General features: G+C 37.4%; 1 protein-coding gene across 1 annotated transcript in view; it reads left to right on the top strand.

The window, feature by feature from the left end:
• Sytl5 (synaptotagmin like 5) overlaps positions 1-15,864 on the top strand; it is a 146,712-nt gene extending 130,848 nt beyond the window's left edge. The window contains exons 14-17 of the mRNA XM_004645901.2: positions 9,291-9,399; positions 10,848-10,983; positions 13,575-13,783; positions 14,840-15,864. Coding sequence (XP_004645958.1) covers positions 9,291-9,399; positions 10,848-10,983; positions 13,575-13,783; positions 14,840-14,982 — 597 coding nt within the window. The 3' untranslated portion in view covers positions 14,983-15,864. The remainder of the gene's footprint in view (positions 1-9,290; positions 9,400-10,847; positions 10,984-13,574; positions 13,784-14,839) is intronic.
• The last annotated feature ends 1,985 nt before the right edge of the window (positions 15,865-17,849 follow it).

Here is a 17,849-nt window from a genome sequence, read left to right on the forward strand (position 1 = left end):
ATTCCATATCTTGGATGCTAAGCATAGTGAAACTGTTAATTTTGTATAAACCATGTAAACTTAAACTCTTGTCTCATAAAGTCAAAGAATGAAACTGCAGAACTAAAGAGAAGGAAAAGGGAAATAGCTCTGGAGAGGAGACCAGGAGGGAACTCTAAACTGTTGCAGTTTTCCAGTGTGCTCTCTTTGTGAAACTGGGTGTCTTTGTAGTATACAGTTGAATAAAGTCAGTTACTTAGCTGGCCAAGTTGAAAGTAAACGAATTAAGAGGAAATGTTATTTTGTACTTTTAATGTTACTTGAAGTCCATTCCAGAATTAGAGAGGAACTGTCAGCGAACAGCATATGCTGCCTATGAACTTCATTTTGGGAAAGTTCTTTATCTGCCCATTCTTATCCAAACTTTTAATCTTTTTCCCTTATGTTTGTTTAGGTACATTTAACTGCTATAACACAATTATATAATAGTCACATAGGCACAAGCCTAAAAAGGTCATCAGTATGAGATATTCTCCTAAATTCTTCATTTTTCAGAGCCTATACACTTGGGAAAAAACAAACGTATTTAACATATGATGAAGTTTGCAATAATGAATGTTGTAGCTACATAAAAATGTTTATATATATTTACTTACTTTTTACTCTTATGGCAAAATTTAAATTCCTTGAACAAGTTTGCAGAGTATAACTATACTGACTAGAATTAAAGGACTTCTTTACAACTATTATAAATTTAGAAAGCTGATAATGAGCATAAATAGACTTATTACCTAATGTATAATTGCATTTAATTTGCATAATAACATAATGTTTATTCAATAAAAGCCAATAAATGTAGTTTCAAATGACAAGATCAAATTTAGAGAACGATTAAAATTTTTGATAATTGCATGTGTCTAAAGTTTAGATGTAATATATATTGAATAAAAGACATGTATTAGTTACTTTATATTTATATTTATTAAACTTATGAAATCTTAACCCTGTAAATATAACTTTATAGCTCATACTCACAGCATATTTTCACTTTAGATGTACATCGTCTGCAGTCCCAGATGTATAAAGTATGTTATAAGCAAAGGTGCTTATTTAATCAATCACACAATGATCATTGAAAACCTTTTACAGATCCACATTTAAATAATATCTAACTCTTAAGTTGTGGGGGGTTTTTGGTAAGAGAGTTTCAATAATTAACACATTGCATACATTATTCCTTACGGTTAATTACTGTACAACATGCAGACATGATATCCTATTTACAAACACCATTAGAACAAATCCCTCTATCCATTAAGAGAATGTAACTATATAACTATCCTAACCACTTTGAATACACAGATACAAAATGAACATTCATCTGTATCCCCTTTTTTGGTTAAGTTCCATTGTTTAAATTTTATAGGTGTGTAAACTCTGCGAAATATTCTAAAAGAGTTCAGTAGTCCATAATAGTATTGGGTCTTCCGCTTGCCTGGCAATGTCAGAAATTGTTGATGTGAGTCCCCTACAGCTCAACATAACACCATGACTGTACTTCTTATGCTTCGTTTTTATACTTTTCTGCTGGATGGTTAAGACCAAGGTAAAGCAGGACCTATGCAACAAGAGTTGTAGCTTTTGGGTCTGACAAGGTCAGTGAAATCCCCTCAGAATTTATCCCGAGATCCTGTACCACAGATTGTAGAACCTTTGTCAGTGTCAGCCATGTGAATGAGTCACGGCCATTGCTCGGCCAATGTGCTCTCTGTGAAAGCCTGAGAGAATGTTTTCTCTCCATGTAACTCTCCTTAGGCACACTCTACATCATCCATCACTTTCCTGTTTGGCCCCATAATCTCCTTGATCAGAAAATTTGGGACACTACCGAGTCTAACTCTTAAGTTTTTTAGATACCAAAAACTTAATAATAGAAAACACAAAAAATTATCTTAGTACAGTATAAAACCTCTGTTTTAAATCTAGCTTTGAAGGTTTAACCAAGAGCAATTTATTAAGTTAAGCAAACCTTATTGCTTTAGTTATAGAAATTTAACCTTTTAATTTTAGCCAACTTAATTAGATACCATCATAATTTTAATGGCCTGTGTTGTGGTGTGCTACAGCAAAACCCTGGGGAAACCTGGAGAAGTTACCCATCAGTATAGAAAACTAAAAAAAATTGGTTCAAGCAGTCATTTTTTCAGCCACAGAAGGGAGTCTTGTCCAGTAGTTTCCGAACACAATGGCCCTACATATGTATCTTAACAGTTACTTTAGATTTCCCATTAGAACCAAAACATAACCTACTTAGCATTTTGAAGTTAACTTTAACCAAGAAAAAACTTGAGTTACTGTGTTCAGAGAATAATAGTAATTGTATGTATAAAACCAGTTTTAAGAGATTATCCTGATTAGCTAACAATGGATGAAAACATCTTATCAGCTTTAAATATATCTTCACCTTTATCCTGCCAATCAGTTTAAGCTAACTAATCAGCCATGTGAAAAAAAAGCATTTGGACTAACATCAAAAGTGTCCATGTATCTATAATCAAACTAAATACAACTTTTAGAGGACAATGTATGTTTGCAAGTTTACATACAGAAGCACATATGTTCACCAATCATACATAACCTTTATGTCATCAAGCTAAAGGCTCTTCTTTGGAAGTTTTATGTAAGCCTCAAGCCTGTCAGCCCCCGGCCTGTAATGTTTCCAGTTTGGCTACCACTTAAAACTCATAAAACCAGTTTTCCATGGAAAGTGTCAAAAAAGCCAGAAACTCCTGAGAATCTCCAGAAGATTTTTGAATCTAGCAGTTAATTGGAAAAATTCTCACCATGACTAACTATATATACTGATATCTGTGAACTAAGCTACTGCACTGAAGTTGGTAATCTGTAATAGTAGTTTCATGCTTGGAGTGCCTGCCATTCTGGTCTTCTCAATACAGGCTGCTTGTCATGACATGCCAGCTGCTGCTGTGCTGTCTCTCAGGTAGGTTGTTGTTCAAAAAGTAGGGGGTGGTGAGTGAAAGCAAGAGACAGAAAAAGGAATATTGTGGGACTGTCCTGCTTGAAGGTTGTACATGGTGAGATTTTTGGACTTATGTGTAAACATAAGAAGTATATAATTCTTTATGCCTATTTTAAAAATGTATTCTAATTTTTAAATGTTTTTATTATATTCTGTAGGGAATTAAAGTTCAACATATCAATACTTGATGAAAAATACCTCTTCCATATTATGCCTAAGATGTTTGATATGCAGACAGATAGCGAGGATAAGCTTAACAGCCTAAGTTATATGGCAATAACAGTTAGCTTGTCTTCTGGATGGTTAACAACCTAAGTTTGCAGACCAAAATTAGGGGAAAAAGAAGGCTGCAAGGAAAGATATTTTGCCCCTAGCCTTCCAAGGTCACTTAAGACTCAGGACATATGAGAACTTGTACTGTAACGTCATGTAACTCAGTAGTTTCCAAAATTTTCTGATCAAGGAGATTATGGGGCCAAAGAGGAAAGTGATGGATGATGTAGAGTGTGCCTAAAGAGAGTCACATGGAGAGAAAACATTCTCCCAGTCTTTCATAGAGAGGACATTGGCCAAGCAATGGCCATGACTCATCCACATGACTGACACTGACAAAGGTTCTACAATCTGAGGTACAGAATCTCAGGATAAATCCTGAGGGAATTTCACTGCCCTTATCAGACCCAAAAGCTACAACTCTTGATGTGTAGGTCCTGCTTTACCTTGGTCTTAACCATCCAGCAGAAAAGTATAAAAATGAAATATAAGAAGTAAAGCCATGCTGTTATTTTGAGCTGTAGGGAACTCAGGTCAACAATTTCTGACATTGCCAGTGAAGCAGAACACCCAATACTATTATGGGCTACTGGACTCTTTTAGAATATTTTGCTAAGTTTACACACCTATAATATTCAAATAATGGAACTTAACCAAAAAAAGGGATATAGATGAATGTCCATTTTGTATCTGTGTATTCAAATTGGTTAGGATAAATATATAGTTACATTCTCTTAATGAATAGAGTGATTTGTTCTAATGGTGTTAGGATATCATGTCCGCATCTTGTACAGCAATTAACCACTAGGAAGAAGGTATGCACTGTGTTAATTATTGAAATTGTCCTACCAATTTGATTTGAAACTGTCTCATTGCTATTTGTTCATCAATAAAATCATGGGGAAAAAATAAAAAAAAAAAAATAGAAAAGCCAGAATCGTACATGCACAAATAAGAAAAAAATGAAATTGATTTGAGCTCAAAAAAACTTAATGAAGCAGTTTTACACACACTGATCAGTTAATAAGAGCTTAACAGAGTAACAGACAAGAAATCATGTAGAGCGCACAATACAATTACATTTCATCAGACTGTACCCTTCCATGCATTGTCCATGCTGAACTATAATAATCTTTTTTGAGTTTTAGTTTTATAAATATAATACACTCTCCTTAGGAGTATCATAGTACTTGTTGGTGTGTTATAACTGAGTTATCTTTCTACAAGTTACACCAATAAGATCCAGAAGGAACAAAGGGCCTCAGTGTCAGAACTTGAAGTTTTAAAACAGCAGACTGGAAAAAAAAATTAGAAAGGCACAAATAGAACCTTCCACTAATGGCATAAAAGTTTTGATCTGGGGATCCACACTGAAGCCAGACAGAAGGCATAGGAGATAGGAAACCCATAGTGGATCACATGAAAAATTTCTATTTACCCAGTAGTCATGTCTTAGGGTGACAGATGGACCATGGTAGAGGAATACATGATATGCATGTGTACCTCTCTTGCATGTGCACCTCTCTTGCATGTGTACCTCTCTTGAGATCATCCCCAAATAAAGGGGATCTCCAATCTGTGAAGGTGAACTCTAGCTTCATTCTGGGGCCACCATAATGCTAGGGCCAACTTTCTGACTAAGGTCAGGTAAGATGAGCAAACAAGACAACTAGAGAGAGAGAATTGTGAATCCAAAACTGAATAGTGACAGAGTGATGGGAGCTCACCTGAAGAGATGGAAAACCTACATATTTAGTAGTTTTCCAGCCTAGGAAATTTAGCTGAGATAGGAGACTGGAAGCCAATAATCACAGGAAATGGATCTTAAGAGACAGGTAGTGGAACACTTAGGAAGGTGTCTTCACAATATGTAAAGATTTGCCCTGCATTAGCCACTGTTGCCAACTGTGCTGTGTACAGAAAGCAAGGGTACTGAAAGAACAAAGGCCTCTTCTCACTATGTAAAGCATGAGAACTTTATCTATGAGAAAGATATGTCTATCCAATAAAACAAATAGAGAGCACATATATTACTTATCTCCTAGTTGTAATCATGGTTTTAAAAATGCATATTATAAGGACAGCCAGATAGTTCAGCAGACTAAAGCATGTGTTTAGGCAGGTGCAGGGTCTGGGGTTCAATTCCCCCCCCCACCGCCAAGCTGGCCCTACCTCTAGGGCGCACTGAGACTGTGGCTGATCCTGGGCATGGTGGTGCACACTTGTAATCCCAGGGCTTGGAAGGCTGAAAACAGAAGGATCACTATGAGTCTGATCTGTGTAGTGAGACCTTGTAGACCCTGTACTAAATACACTTTTAAATGCATATTATAAATAGAGGGGAAAAAAGATAAACACACCTCAATCTCTTACATGCTATCAGTCTTGGATGTTGGTGGTGATATAGGGGAAAGAAACTCCCAATCTGCTAGAAATATGGTACAAGTTTGTGTTCCTTACAATTGAAGAATGAATTCTAGGAACAATGGAGGTTAAGTACAGAATATATTTATTGGGAGAAGAAAGCTTCTATCTGAGAGAGAGACATAACGGGTCCCTAGTAGGTTTCTGAGATCCCTTCCATTTCAAGGGATTTTTATAGAACAAAATCAAGAGGCAAGGTGGGTCCAAGTCAAGGGAAAATGGGAAATAGCTAGGTGGGCAAGAAGTTGACCATGGTCCAGCTTCCCAAAGAGCCTGGAGCATAGTTGGCCTTTCTCCAATAAGAACTGTCTTAGAAACACAAATGATAGGGCAGAAAGGATCAGCTATATTTAGCGAACTGTAAGCAGTAAGATGTTCTGAATAGGAAATAGAGAATACATGTCCACTTTCTCTGTGAAAGCGACTAGAGTGGCATCCACCTCAGGGGTAATTCCCCATAGGAGAATGGACAAGATGCCTCCCCAGGCAGAGTGGGCTTTGTGAATAACTGCAGTTTCCAGTGTGAATTATTGGCCTGGATCCTGTGTTACTCTGTGTGCAGGGACAGGGAAGTGAAGGTCCAGCTTTCCAAAGGGCCTGATATTGATTAAATGAGAAAAATAGTCTGATATTGATTAAATGGGAAAGATAATCATGCAGCCAAGTGGACATGAAACAGAACAGTGTTTATTCTGGAGGGGGTGGGTTAGTGATTATTCTGGGCTTCCCAAGGTGATTGATACCTAAATAAAGTATAAATCACTGTCCTTTACTCTTAGGGGAATTGTGTGGGTATATTTCTTTCACCCTTCCTCTTGAGATCTGGCACTAGATGGTGTGTCTGTGTCTATACCACAATTGCAATGTATCTCATCTTCTGCAGTTTCTTTCAAGGGCCTGGCCTTGTCTGACTACCAACAATCTTACTTTTTTAAAATTTTTATTTATTTATTTATTTGGTACAGAGTCTCACTATGAAGCTCAGATTCATAGGGATCTTCTTGTCTCAATCTGCCCAGTGCTGAGATTTCAGGCATGTACCACCACGCCCAGTCTTGGTGGCTGACACAGCATGCTTGGGTTCGAAGGCTGGCATGGCATGTGGCACGGGGGATGGAACCCAGGTCCTTGCCCTTGCCAGACAGGTACTTAGGCTGCTGGGCAGTAATTGTAATTACTTACAATATTTCTAACTCAGCTGTATATGACATTGAGACATCCAAATATTGAACAATTAATTCTTCACCAATCAGGTAAACTTGAGCCCCTTGTCTCATTAAGTCAAAGAAGGAAATCATGAGCAAAAGGAAGAAGTTGAAAGAGTGTTTATTAAAAGTAAGAAGAGAACTAACTCCTAGTTCGCATTCAGGAGTGAACTACAGAAGTGAAGTTTCCCATGTGCTTTCTTTGCCTTAGACTTATGTAAATAAGCAGAATGTGGGCCTTATTGTAGTATAGTGTTGAATAAAGTCAGTTACTTAGCAGCCCAAGTTCAAAGGAAATGAACTAAAAGGAGACTGATTATTTTTTTCATTTTTAGTGTTCCTTAAAGTCCAGCCCAGAAGTAGAGAGGATTTGTCACCTAGCTTAGCATGGTGCCTAAGAAACTTCTCAGGAAAGCTCCTTATCATCCTATTATTCTAACGTTTTATCCTTTCTCCTGTGCTTGGTTTTGTATTGCTAAGTTTAGATGCTAATTCAGTGTAAATGCTACTTCCTTTGTATCTAGCTGACTTTATGCTGGGTCCATCCCTTTTACAATAGTGCTGCCAAAACATGGGATTGTAGATGAGTTTTCAATATATACTGATTTCCTTTAGATACAGTAAGTCCCCACTTACGAACATTGGAGTTGCATACTTTCACAGGTATGAATACACCATGCTTTACAAACATTAATAGATACAAATGACAGAAGTAGCTCACATGTCTGCTAGATATTGTCACGGTCGTGTTGCTGTGTGCCTACTGTATAGTGTGATCATGTGCAATAGCATCATGTTCCATCAAAGTCTAGGATGTCTACAAGAAAGAGGAAAAGCAGTGTTGATGTTGAGGGGAGTATTAGGAAACACAAAGCATTTTTATTGTATATTTGTGTCAAAAGGGTTTAAGACTCACCTTGTCAGACTTATGAAAAAATCCTACTTATGAACATTCTCCAGGAACAGAACTCATTTGTAAGTTGGGAACTTACTGTATATACCTGTTAGTAGGATTCTTGTGTCACATGGAAGTTCTATTTTTAATTTGTTATCAGCACTGGAGGTCATTATAACTCTGCACACAGTTATAAGAGATAGTACAAAGAGGTCACATGTATCATTACTCTGTTCCCCAGTGGTAACATGTTGCAAAGATGGAGTATGATAACAGCACTAAGATACTGACACTGATGTGATTTATCAATTTTATTCAGATTTTCAGGTTTTGTTGGTACTTATTTGTGAGTGTGTACACAGGTTTTGTGTATATTTAGTTATATGTGATTTTATAATTTGCATGAGTTGCATATATTTTCTACCACAATGAAAATACGGGGCAGTTCCATCACCATACATATCCTTCAGGTTGACCTGATTAACCACAAGCCCTGTCTCTTACTGCCTTCCTTCCTAACCCCTAGCAATCACTAACCTGTTCTCCATTTCTGCAATTTTGTCATTTCAAGAATGTTATGTAAACAGAACCCATTGCAACTGGTTTTCTTCATTAAGAGTAATTCTCTAGAGATTCATCAAAGTTTTTGCATGTATCAGTAGTCTTCTTGCTTTTCATTGCTGCTTAGTAGCTCATGGTATGGATGTACCATAGTTTGTTTAACCATTCATCTGTTAAAGGATATTTAGATTGTTTGTAGTATTTTTGTTATTACAAATGACACTAATATAAATATATATTAGCATCCAAATTTTACGTGAACATAATTTTTAATTATCTAAAATTAATTTTCAAGTACAAATTCTAGATTTTCTTAGTAGTTACATGTTTAGTCTTATAAGAAACCTTTTATAGTGGTTATACCATTTTATATCCCCACAAACAATGCTGAAGTGAACCAGTTTCTCCAAATGAATTTTGATGCAGATTATCAATACTGCCTTCAATTTACCTTTTGGCTGGAAGCCCATTGTGAATCATATATGACTCCCTACTCTTTCCTTCTTGGTCACTTAGAAAAGCATTGAGATATCACACAGGAAGAAATGACTTTCTGAGACTATTTTCAGTAGCATCATTATTCCTGCCTCATACTTTATGGTATATCTGGGCCAGTCCTCAATGTATTATAGACACTCGATATCAATTGATTGATAAAATAGGTGTTATATATCACTTTTCAGATTCCTTTTCTTTTCGTGTGGAAACTTACTTGGAAATTGCTTAGTAGAGCTTTCCCATCTTTCTTTTTCATGACTAAGTCATCTTAAACAAGTACAAAAGCACATAGTTGAATGGGAGTGGATCATCACACTTAAGCCATCAAATAAATATTTCAAATTCAAATGCTGATTTTAAAAATACTAAGTCAGGCATTCCTACATTTTCTTTTCACCTGTCTCTTCTTGGCAAGGTGGAATTTGCTCCTGATATTGGCCTTCAATACAAAGGAGAGCTGACTGTTGTTTTACGATACATTCCCCCAGAGGAAAGTGTCACACTTCCACTAGGACAACTTCAAGGTAGAGTAAACTTTATGACATTGATCAATGACACCTAATTCTATGAGCATGAGAGTAGCTATTATGGATTGATTGGGCTAAATATTACTTTTGCACTAAAAAGAAGAAATATAAAGGACTAGGGGTCATCGTCTTTTAAGGAGAGTTGAAATATATATATATATATATATATATATATATATATATATATATATATTGCATAGATAGAAGAGTATGGGTTTTATACAAGGAAAGGAAGGCAAAAATTCATGTCTTAGATATCATTCTTGCTGGGGAGATAGCTCAGCAGCAGAAGCGCTTGCCTGGCAAGCTCAAGGTCATGAGTTCAATCCCCAGTACCAAAAAAATAATCGTTCTTTCTGCTAAAGTTTTTCTATCAGTCTCAGAGATACAAAATCCTTCACAAGGTGGGAGATATTCTGGGGCAGGTGTAGGAAGTGGCTGTATGGATTTATGTTACTTATAGCCACTCAAGGATTCTTGATGAAAAGCTGGTATAGAACATAGAATTCCTAAGAAAAATCCAGATGGGATCAGCCTTTAAATCCTTCCTTACCTTTCATCAACTCCCCCAAGTAGCCTCCTTTATGCTCCCATCCTGATCACTGTCATTAGTGTGCAGTAACTGTACTGTCACCTGGCCTGTTTCCTCACTCCAAAGAGTTGCTGTGAGGGGGAAATAGGTTCATATATGTAAGATCCCTTAAAAAGTAGTTAGTAAAGGTGGTGGATACTGTGCCAAATGGTCGTATTTCACCAGAATAACAGTCAGGTAGGAAAGAGTTTTCTCTCACCTTGAGTTCTCACTCTGTCTGAAGTTGACAATTTACAAGAGGGAGTTACAGAATTTTCTCTTTGGAGTCCTTTCATGGGTTGTGCCTGGCTTTCCTTTTTTTTTTGGCCTGGGGATTGAACTCAGGACCTTATGCTTGCCAGGCAGGCACTTATGCCACTGAACTACATCCCCAGCCCCATGTGTGGCTTTCATCATAGCTATTTCTCACTAAGAGCTACACAGGTGGCCCAGACAGCATTCACGGTCTTTTAGACCCTGTGAAAGACTTATTTTATAGCAGAATTGTTAGAATTTTAAGTTTATTTGCCTATTTTTATCAACAAACACAAACGAAAAACTTATCTAGGAGGAATCCAGCAGTGGCAAAAACAATTAAATGAATATGAAATATATAATCATGTAAAGGTCTGGTTCAATCAGCAAATAAAGAAATTTTTGCAGATGTACTTTGTAAATTTTGGTTTTTTCTGTTTTGTTTTGTTTTGTTTTGGTGGAACTGGGGATTGAACTCAGGCCCCTGGGCTTACTAGGCAAGCACTTATTGCACTGAGCCATCTCCCCAACCCTGTGCTTTGTAAATTTTAAAGAAGAAATTATAACATGAATACTCTCATTCTCTCTCTCATCTCTCTCATTTTGATGGCTGATACAGGAAAAAAAGCTTCTAAAAAGGGAAAGAAAAAGGATTCACTTGTAATCTCTGGAGGAATACTAGAAGTGTTCATCAAAGAAGCAAAGAATTTGACAGCAGTAAAATCAGGAGGCACTTCTGACAGCTTTGTGAAGGGGTAATTTAATTTTATCTCATTTTGGATGATGCTTATTGGGAAATGAAAGGATCTATGATCCATGAGGTAGTGGTGGCTGTGAGGCCTCCATGTTCAGCTCATTGGAAATGTACTGGGAAAGAGCAGCCCTTAAGTGAAGACTCTTACATCTCAAGCATTACCCACATTATTCATGTAGAAGGCACTGCTTATTGTATCTTATGCTGCATTCCTAGCATATTTTGTGAGTGCCTATCACACTCAAGATTGCCATAGTTTCCCAGGAGAGTCATTTTTCAAAGGAGGAGAAAGGATGATTTTCTAAATGCAATGTACCTGCATTATGTTTTGTTATCATTTGGCTTTGCCAATATGGAAAGACAATCAAAATATAGGATACTTGCCGTTTTGCTCTCTTGAAGGAAACTGAAAAGTAAAGGAATCAGAATATTTGTCTTGAAGATATTCACTAGAGAGTGCTTTGGGAAGGCTCCAGGGCTGCCTGCTGGGCATTTGTTTCACTTTGTGAAACCACAGGCATCTTCCTGAGGGACTACAGTCCTTTAAAGGGAGCCTCATGTTCATTTTAGGAAGCTCAGAAATCAAATCCCTGTTGATTTACTGGAAATGAGATTTTTTTTTCTCTTGGAATTAAGGAAACTAGGAGTGAACAGACATTTGTTTTCATTCGTTCAAACAGGCAAATGCATACATACCAAGTATCAGATGCTGCACTTGCGAAACTAAATAAGGCGTAATACTGGGGCTCACAGAGCTGACAGGGAACATGATGTAAAGCAAGTTTCCATGATTCTAGTCCAGGAAGTGAATTTCTGAGTTAATTTATTACTGAATTTTAGGGTGCTGAAGTCTGCTTCTGCAGGTAGATTCTCTCTATTCTGAGCAAAAAAAAAATGATCAAGCAAGCACAAAAGGTAGTGAAGTTTTACACCTATTAAAGATAAGAAAAGACTCATGCACTACAGAGTAAGTCTGGGCCAAGTAAAAGTAAGAAAAGTATACTCTACAAAACGAGGATGTACTACTCTGAAAGTACACAGTAGCCCTGAGCTCAACAGAGACTATCTTTTAGTATCTCCCACTTCTCAGGCTGATGTCCAAAACTGCTTAAATTCTCTGGAGAAGTCCATGTGCAGAGCTTTGGGAACTGCCCCATGCATGAATGAAGGAACTTTGCAATTAACAGGTCACCCGCACTTTCCCCAGCCAGCCTGCCACATCTTAATATATCCTAATCTCTTCCTCAAAGATACGGTTGTTTCCTTATGCAAGCCACCATAAAAAAGTGCATTTTTCTTACAAGAAAACAAGCTGTCCTTAGTCTCAGATGCTTTAACTTTGGTAAAGCCAACAAAAAGAAGCAGATATCTAGGGCATTCACATTGGTAAATGTGTGTCCTTGAATTCTTGTCCATCTGGTCTTCAGTTTGTGGATGAGAGGCTGGCTTCTGGCCTGTGATCTCATTATGGCCTTAAAGGAGTGACTCTTCTTTTCAGAAACAGTGTTATCTTTTTTTCTTATTTTTTTCTTATTTTTTATTTTTATTTTTTTATTTTATTATTTTTTCTTATTGAGAATCTGTACAGCACAAAGAATAAAGGACAGTATCTTTGCCTAACTTTCCAATAAATTATCTCTTTACTTATATTGAAACATTCAGCTGATTTTGAAGTATCTGAGATATTTTTTTAAAAAGGAGTGGGAAAGCAACAATAGCCCTGTATGAAAAGTTTAATATAAAACACACAAAATACATAATTACATAACTACCTAATTGCATCAGCCCTTTCTATCAGCTACAATAACAGTGGTCTCAAAAGACTAAAGCTCTTATTGTTGCACTCAGGGTTGAATCCAGAGCTCTCACACTATGCTACATCTTCAAATTTTTTTTACTTTTTATTTTGACACAGGAACTTGCTAAGTCACTAACTTGCCCAAGCTGGGCTTGAACTTGTGACCCTCTTTCTTTAACCTCTTACTTTTTAAAATCTCTTACATGTAAACAAAGCCTTAAGGTATGGAAGCATCATGCTCAGAAACAAAGGTTTCCTCTAGCTAATTATGGTATCTACCTCATGGGCTGGGATAGCTGCTCAGATTTCAGCTATCCCTCCCAAATTCCAGGTGGGAAGGAATTTTTTCATAAAATTTGTACTGAACTAGTTTGACCCCACTCATTAGAACTTAGTCATACAGCTCTACTAGTTGTAAGGAAGGCTAGGCAAAGGTAGCCTTTATTCTGAACAACCTTGTGCCCACAATTTAAAATAGGTAGCTTGTAATAAGGAAAAGAAGCAGAAATGGATGTTGGGAGATTATAAGTATTTGTACATGGTGCATGACATGAAATCTCATGTGGCCTAGTATATCTTCTTCATTGTAAAGTCACTTGCTTGCAATATTTTTCATTATTGCCTGAGGTTCTGAATATATATATATCACTCCTTCCCTAAAGCTAGTTCCTTGCAGGGGAAAAAGAGCAGTATTTGTGATCAGGAATTATGAGAAAGTTAAATGATTTCTGAACAATGGCATTTTCTGCCTATTGTCTCACTAATTTTGTTTGATTGTGCTTATTTTTCTGCAGCTACCTTCTCCCTGATGATAGCAAAGCCACCAAGCACAAAACTGTGGTCATAAAAAAGAGTGTGAATCCTCAGTGGAATCATACTTTCATGTTCAGTGGGCTGTATCCCCAAGATATAAACAATGTTTGTCTGGAGCTTACCGTCTGGGACAAGGAGGCCTTTGCTAGCAACATCTTTCTAGGAGGAGTTCGTTTGAATTGCGGAAGTGGTGAGGAACTTGGAGACTCTGAGATGGTCTGTTCTGGGCATAGGGCAAGGGCATGATTCCTTCAGATGTCAGGTGTAGTAGATGTCTATACAGTTTCTGCTATAACTGATTCCTGAGATTATCATAGATAGTCCATTCCCTTAGTGAAAGATCTGTTCATTATTAAACTATAAATATTACTACTGTAACTTTGTATCTTTAAGTTAGAAGCTTAAGAAGTATATTGTTTCTATTTGGTCCTTCCTCACACACCCCTAAATTTACACTTTAAGTGAATTTCAAGTACTTTTTCTAGCTTTTCAGGTTTTGTCAGAAAAGGAATACCAAGGTAACACATCCTTCTGATAGGGGAGAGAGGGCTTTCCAAGACCAACTTTACCTAATTAACTTCTTGGTTCTGATTTTCATGTACAGTCATTATTTACACTGGCTGAACTGACATGGAATCCATTTTTTCTTTAAAATATACCTAGTGTTTTTCACACAGGTCATGGGAACACATCATCAATAATAAAAGTCACAGGTATAGCAGGTAAAAGCAGGGTGTAGTAATCAAGAACATGAAAAGTAGGAGAGGCACATGCAGTCCTCCAAACATGCTTAGGCCAGATATAGAGGGTCTGTATGTATCATGGTTATGTTGAGAAAGTCGCCACTCCTGTAATGCTTCATCTACTTATAGACAAAGGAAAGCCAAGGAGATCTGTACCACTGAAAGTAAAATTTTTCAGGTCAGTAAATTAACCATGTTTAGAGAACCTCAGATCCAATGTCATCCTGTTTTTCTGTCATATTATCTTGATCTAAATGATCCAGCGCTATTTTGTACTACCAAAGTGGGGAAGAATTAGCTACGAATTTTCTAGGCAGAAGAAAGTAGTACAGGCTGCAAATGATTGATTTCCTAGTATCATGTAGTAGATATAGGAAGTGAGAACAAGCCAATGAGGAGAACTCTGTCCTCATTAACAGACCTCCCCAAAAATTGATAAATCACTTCCAAAACATCAAAGTACCTCACTTGTTAAGTGTACCACTCTGCTTTCTCTTCTTCAGGTGTAAGTCTTGGAAAAGCTGTGGATTGGATGGACTCTCAGGGGGAAGAGCAACGACTTTGGCAGAAGATGGCTGAAAATCCTGGAACTCCCATAGAGGGAATACTTATGCTCCGGTCCAGCATGGGGAAGTGTAGGCTCTGAAGAGACAAGTTCTTTAGGATTGAGGCCTCTAGGAATTGTCAGGCTCACATTTCTAAGGAATAGCGGGATGAGACTTTGGATTCTGCTTCCCTGCCATTTTTCACCTAGGGGCATTGGGACTTTAGGGACCATATGATAGTGGTGTGAACATTTAGAGTCTTCTTGCCACATTCCTAAAAACACCAAGTACTTTTCCTTTCTGAATGTGACAGTATATAGATGTAAGGCCAGGACTCTGGGAGGCTGAGGCAAAAAGACTGCAAGTTTGAGTCCATAAAGTGACTTAACAAGACCCTGTCTCAAAAAATAAAAGGGTCTGGTTATATAGCTCTGTGCATAGGCCCTGAGTTCAATCCTCAGCACCCCACCAAACAAAAGAGTGCTTCTGTATGTCTATGGACTTCTCAGTCTCTTTATACTTCCTCAAACAATTTGAGGACAATGGATACCACCACAAAGTAGAAATCCCTGTTATCCATAGAAGGCATGATAAGGATAGTTGCTGGGGTGACAGGCTGGTCCTGTGTTGGGAACAAACTTGGGGATTGATCAGGTGAGGTTCCAAGATAGATCAACAGGGCTTATTTGTGACTATAATTTGTTTTCTAAATCAAGCTACTTTTGAGAGTAAAAGAGGCTAACTAATTACATCCTAACAATGATGTAAATTAGTAAAATGACCTGGGAAAATCAGCATGTAGGATCATCCTACTAAAAGAACTCTATTATAAACCCTTATTTTATAAAATATCTAAGCCATTAAATACACAATAATAAGAAGTAATGGTCAACATATCATTCACTGAAGAGACTAGTTGCATTTAAAAGGAGACACTCTACCTGCTGCTTTATTCCTCTTCTCTGTTGGACCTCACCCTTTCATTTCTTTCCCTGAGTTCTTGTTGCCTTTGTTGCAGTGGTTAGCAATTGCCATACTAACGCTGAATAATAAACCACTCCAAATATTGTGACTTAGAATGGTAATCTTTCTTCTCCTGGTTATGAACATTGGGGAGGGCAGCTCTGCTTCCTACCACAGGTCAGAGAGTCTAGGTCAGCTGTTCATGTCCCATGATCCTCTGTAGAGCAAAGGAATAGCCAGAGGGTGGGGATAGCACAGGTGCAACAGGTTCAGTGCTGCTGCTGCTCAAGTGTATTTAGAGTCCCTAATTTTGTCATGTCCTGTTGGTCAAATCCATAGGCTCAGACCCACAATCAGGAAGAAAACAAAAATCAAAGCCATGACAAGAGTGAAGATATCAGAAGCCACAAGAATAAGAGTAAAGAATTGAGACCTGCTATCACCATTTCTATTTAACATGGTACTCAAAACATTAGCCAGAGTGATCACACAAGAGAAAGATAAAGGACACATGGAGGAAAGGAGAACTCAAATTATAATTAATTGCAGATGACATGGCACTCTACATAGAAAACACAAAAAGAGTCTACCCAAAACTCTTGGAATCAATACCAGTTTCATCAGGGTAACAACACAAAATCAACATGAAATACCCAATAGAATTGGGCCAGGATATAGATCAGCAGCACAGCAGCTGCCTGGCAAGCAGGAGGTTGTAAGTTTGATTTCCTGTACCAGCAAAACCCCCAAAACAAACAAACAAACAAACAACAGACTTTGAGTACACCCATAATGAACTCAATCAGAGGGAATTATTACCATCACAGGAGCACCTCATAGAAGGCAGGTGATAAAGGGCACCTCTGGGGACCTGTTGAGCCCTACCCTGCCCTCCCACTGCCCTTAGTGCCTTGCTCACCCACTCCCCTACCACTTACCATCACTACTAAGTCATCTTGAACATTAGGAGTTTTGAAAATGTCAAAATGAAGGAGCAAAATGCAATCTCAGATATCCAGCCCATCCAGAACAAGTCCAGGAGACATGGTCTTTTATAAGAACTTCAAAGGCACACACCTGAAATTTCTGAAATGATAGCAATTGAAGTAGATACAACTCCATCAGTCTATAGAAGAAGTCATACTGAAATAATCTCACAGGTTAAAAAAATATGGCAACAATCATAAAAGAAGTGCTCAGCACATCTCAAGAGAGGGAATTACTTTTTAAAAAATACTATTCATGGTAGTGTCAAGAAAAATGAAATAACTAGGCATTAACCTAACCAAGGAAGTAAAAGCCTTCTACAAAGAAAACTATATTACTCTGTAAAAGATTGAAGAGGACATGAGAGAATAGATAAATGTCCCAAGTTCCTACATAGACAGAATCAATATAGTCAAAATAGCCATAATCACAAAACTGTCACACAGACTGAGTATAACCAATAGCATTCATACAAGAGCCACAGAATACAATGCTAAGCTTCATATAGAATGAAGAACAGATCCAGAATACAGAAAGCAGTGTTGGGTAACAAGAGCAAAGCAAAGGGAATCAGGTTACCTGACCTCAACCTATACATCAAATAGTAATAAATATGGCATGGTAGTAGAATAGACATGTGGATCAGTGGAACAAAATAGAGGATACAGAAATATCCCAGACACACTTAGCTATTTGACCTTTCACAAGGGGATCCAAAGCATACATTAGGGGAAGGATATTCTATTCAACAAATGGTAGTGGGAAAACCGTATATCTTGTTTGCAAAAGTTTGAAACTTGACCCAATCTCTGATCATGTAGCAAACTAAAATCAAAATGTCTAATAATTGAAACATTAAAACAGAAGCATTGAACCTACTGGAAGATAAAGTAAGTAAAACACTTGAATCCATATGTCTTACTTTTCACTCCTTTCTGGCTGCTGGGACAAATGCCTGACCCTCAAAATTAAAGAAGGAAAGGTTTATTTAGCTCACAGTTGTGGAGGTTTCAGTCAT

This window comes from Octodon degus, unplaced genomic scaffold (assembly GCF_000260255.1).
Source record: "Octodon degus isolate 3935 unplaced genomic scaffold, OctDeg1.0 scaffold00243, whole genome shotgun sequence".
In the NCBI taxonomy this organism is placed as follows: domain Eukaryota; kingdom Metazoa; phylum Chordata; class Mammalia; order Rodentia; family Octodontidae; genus Octodon; species Octodon degus.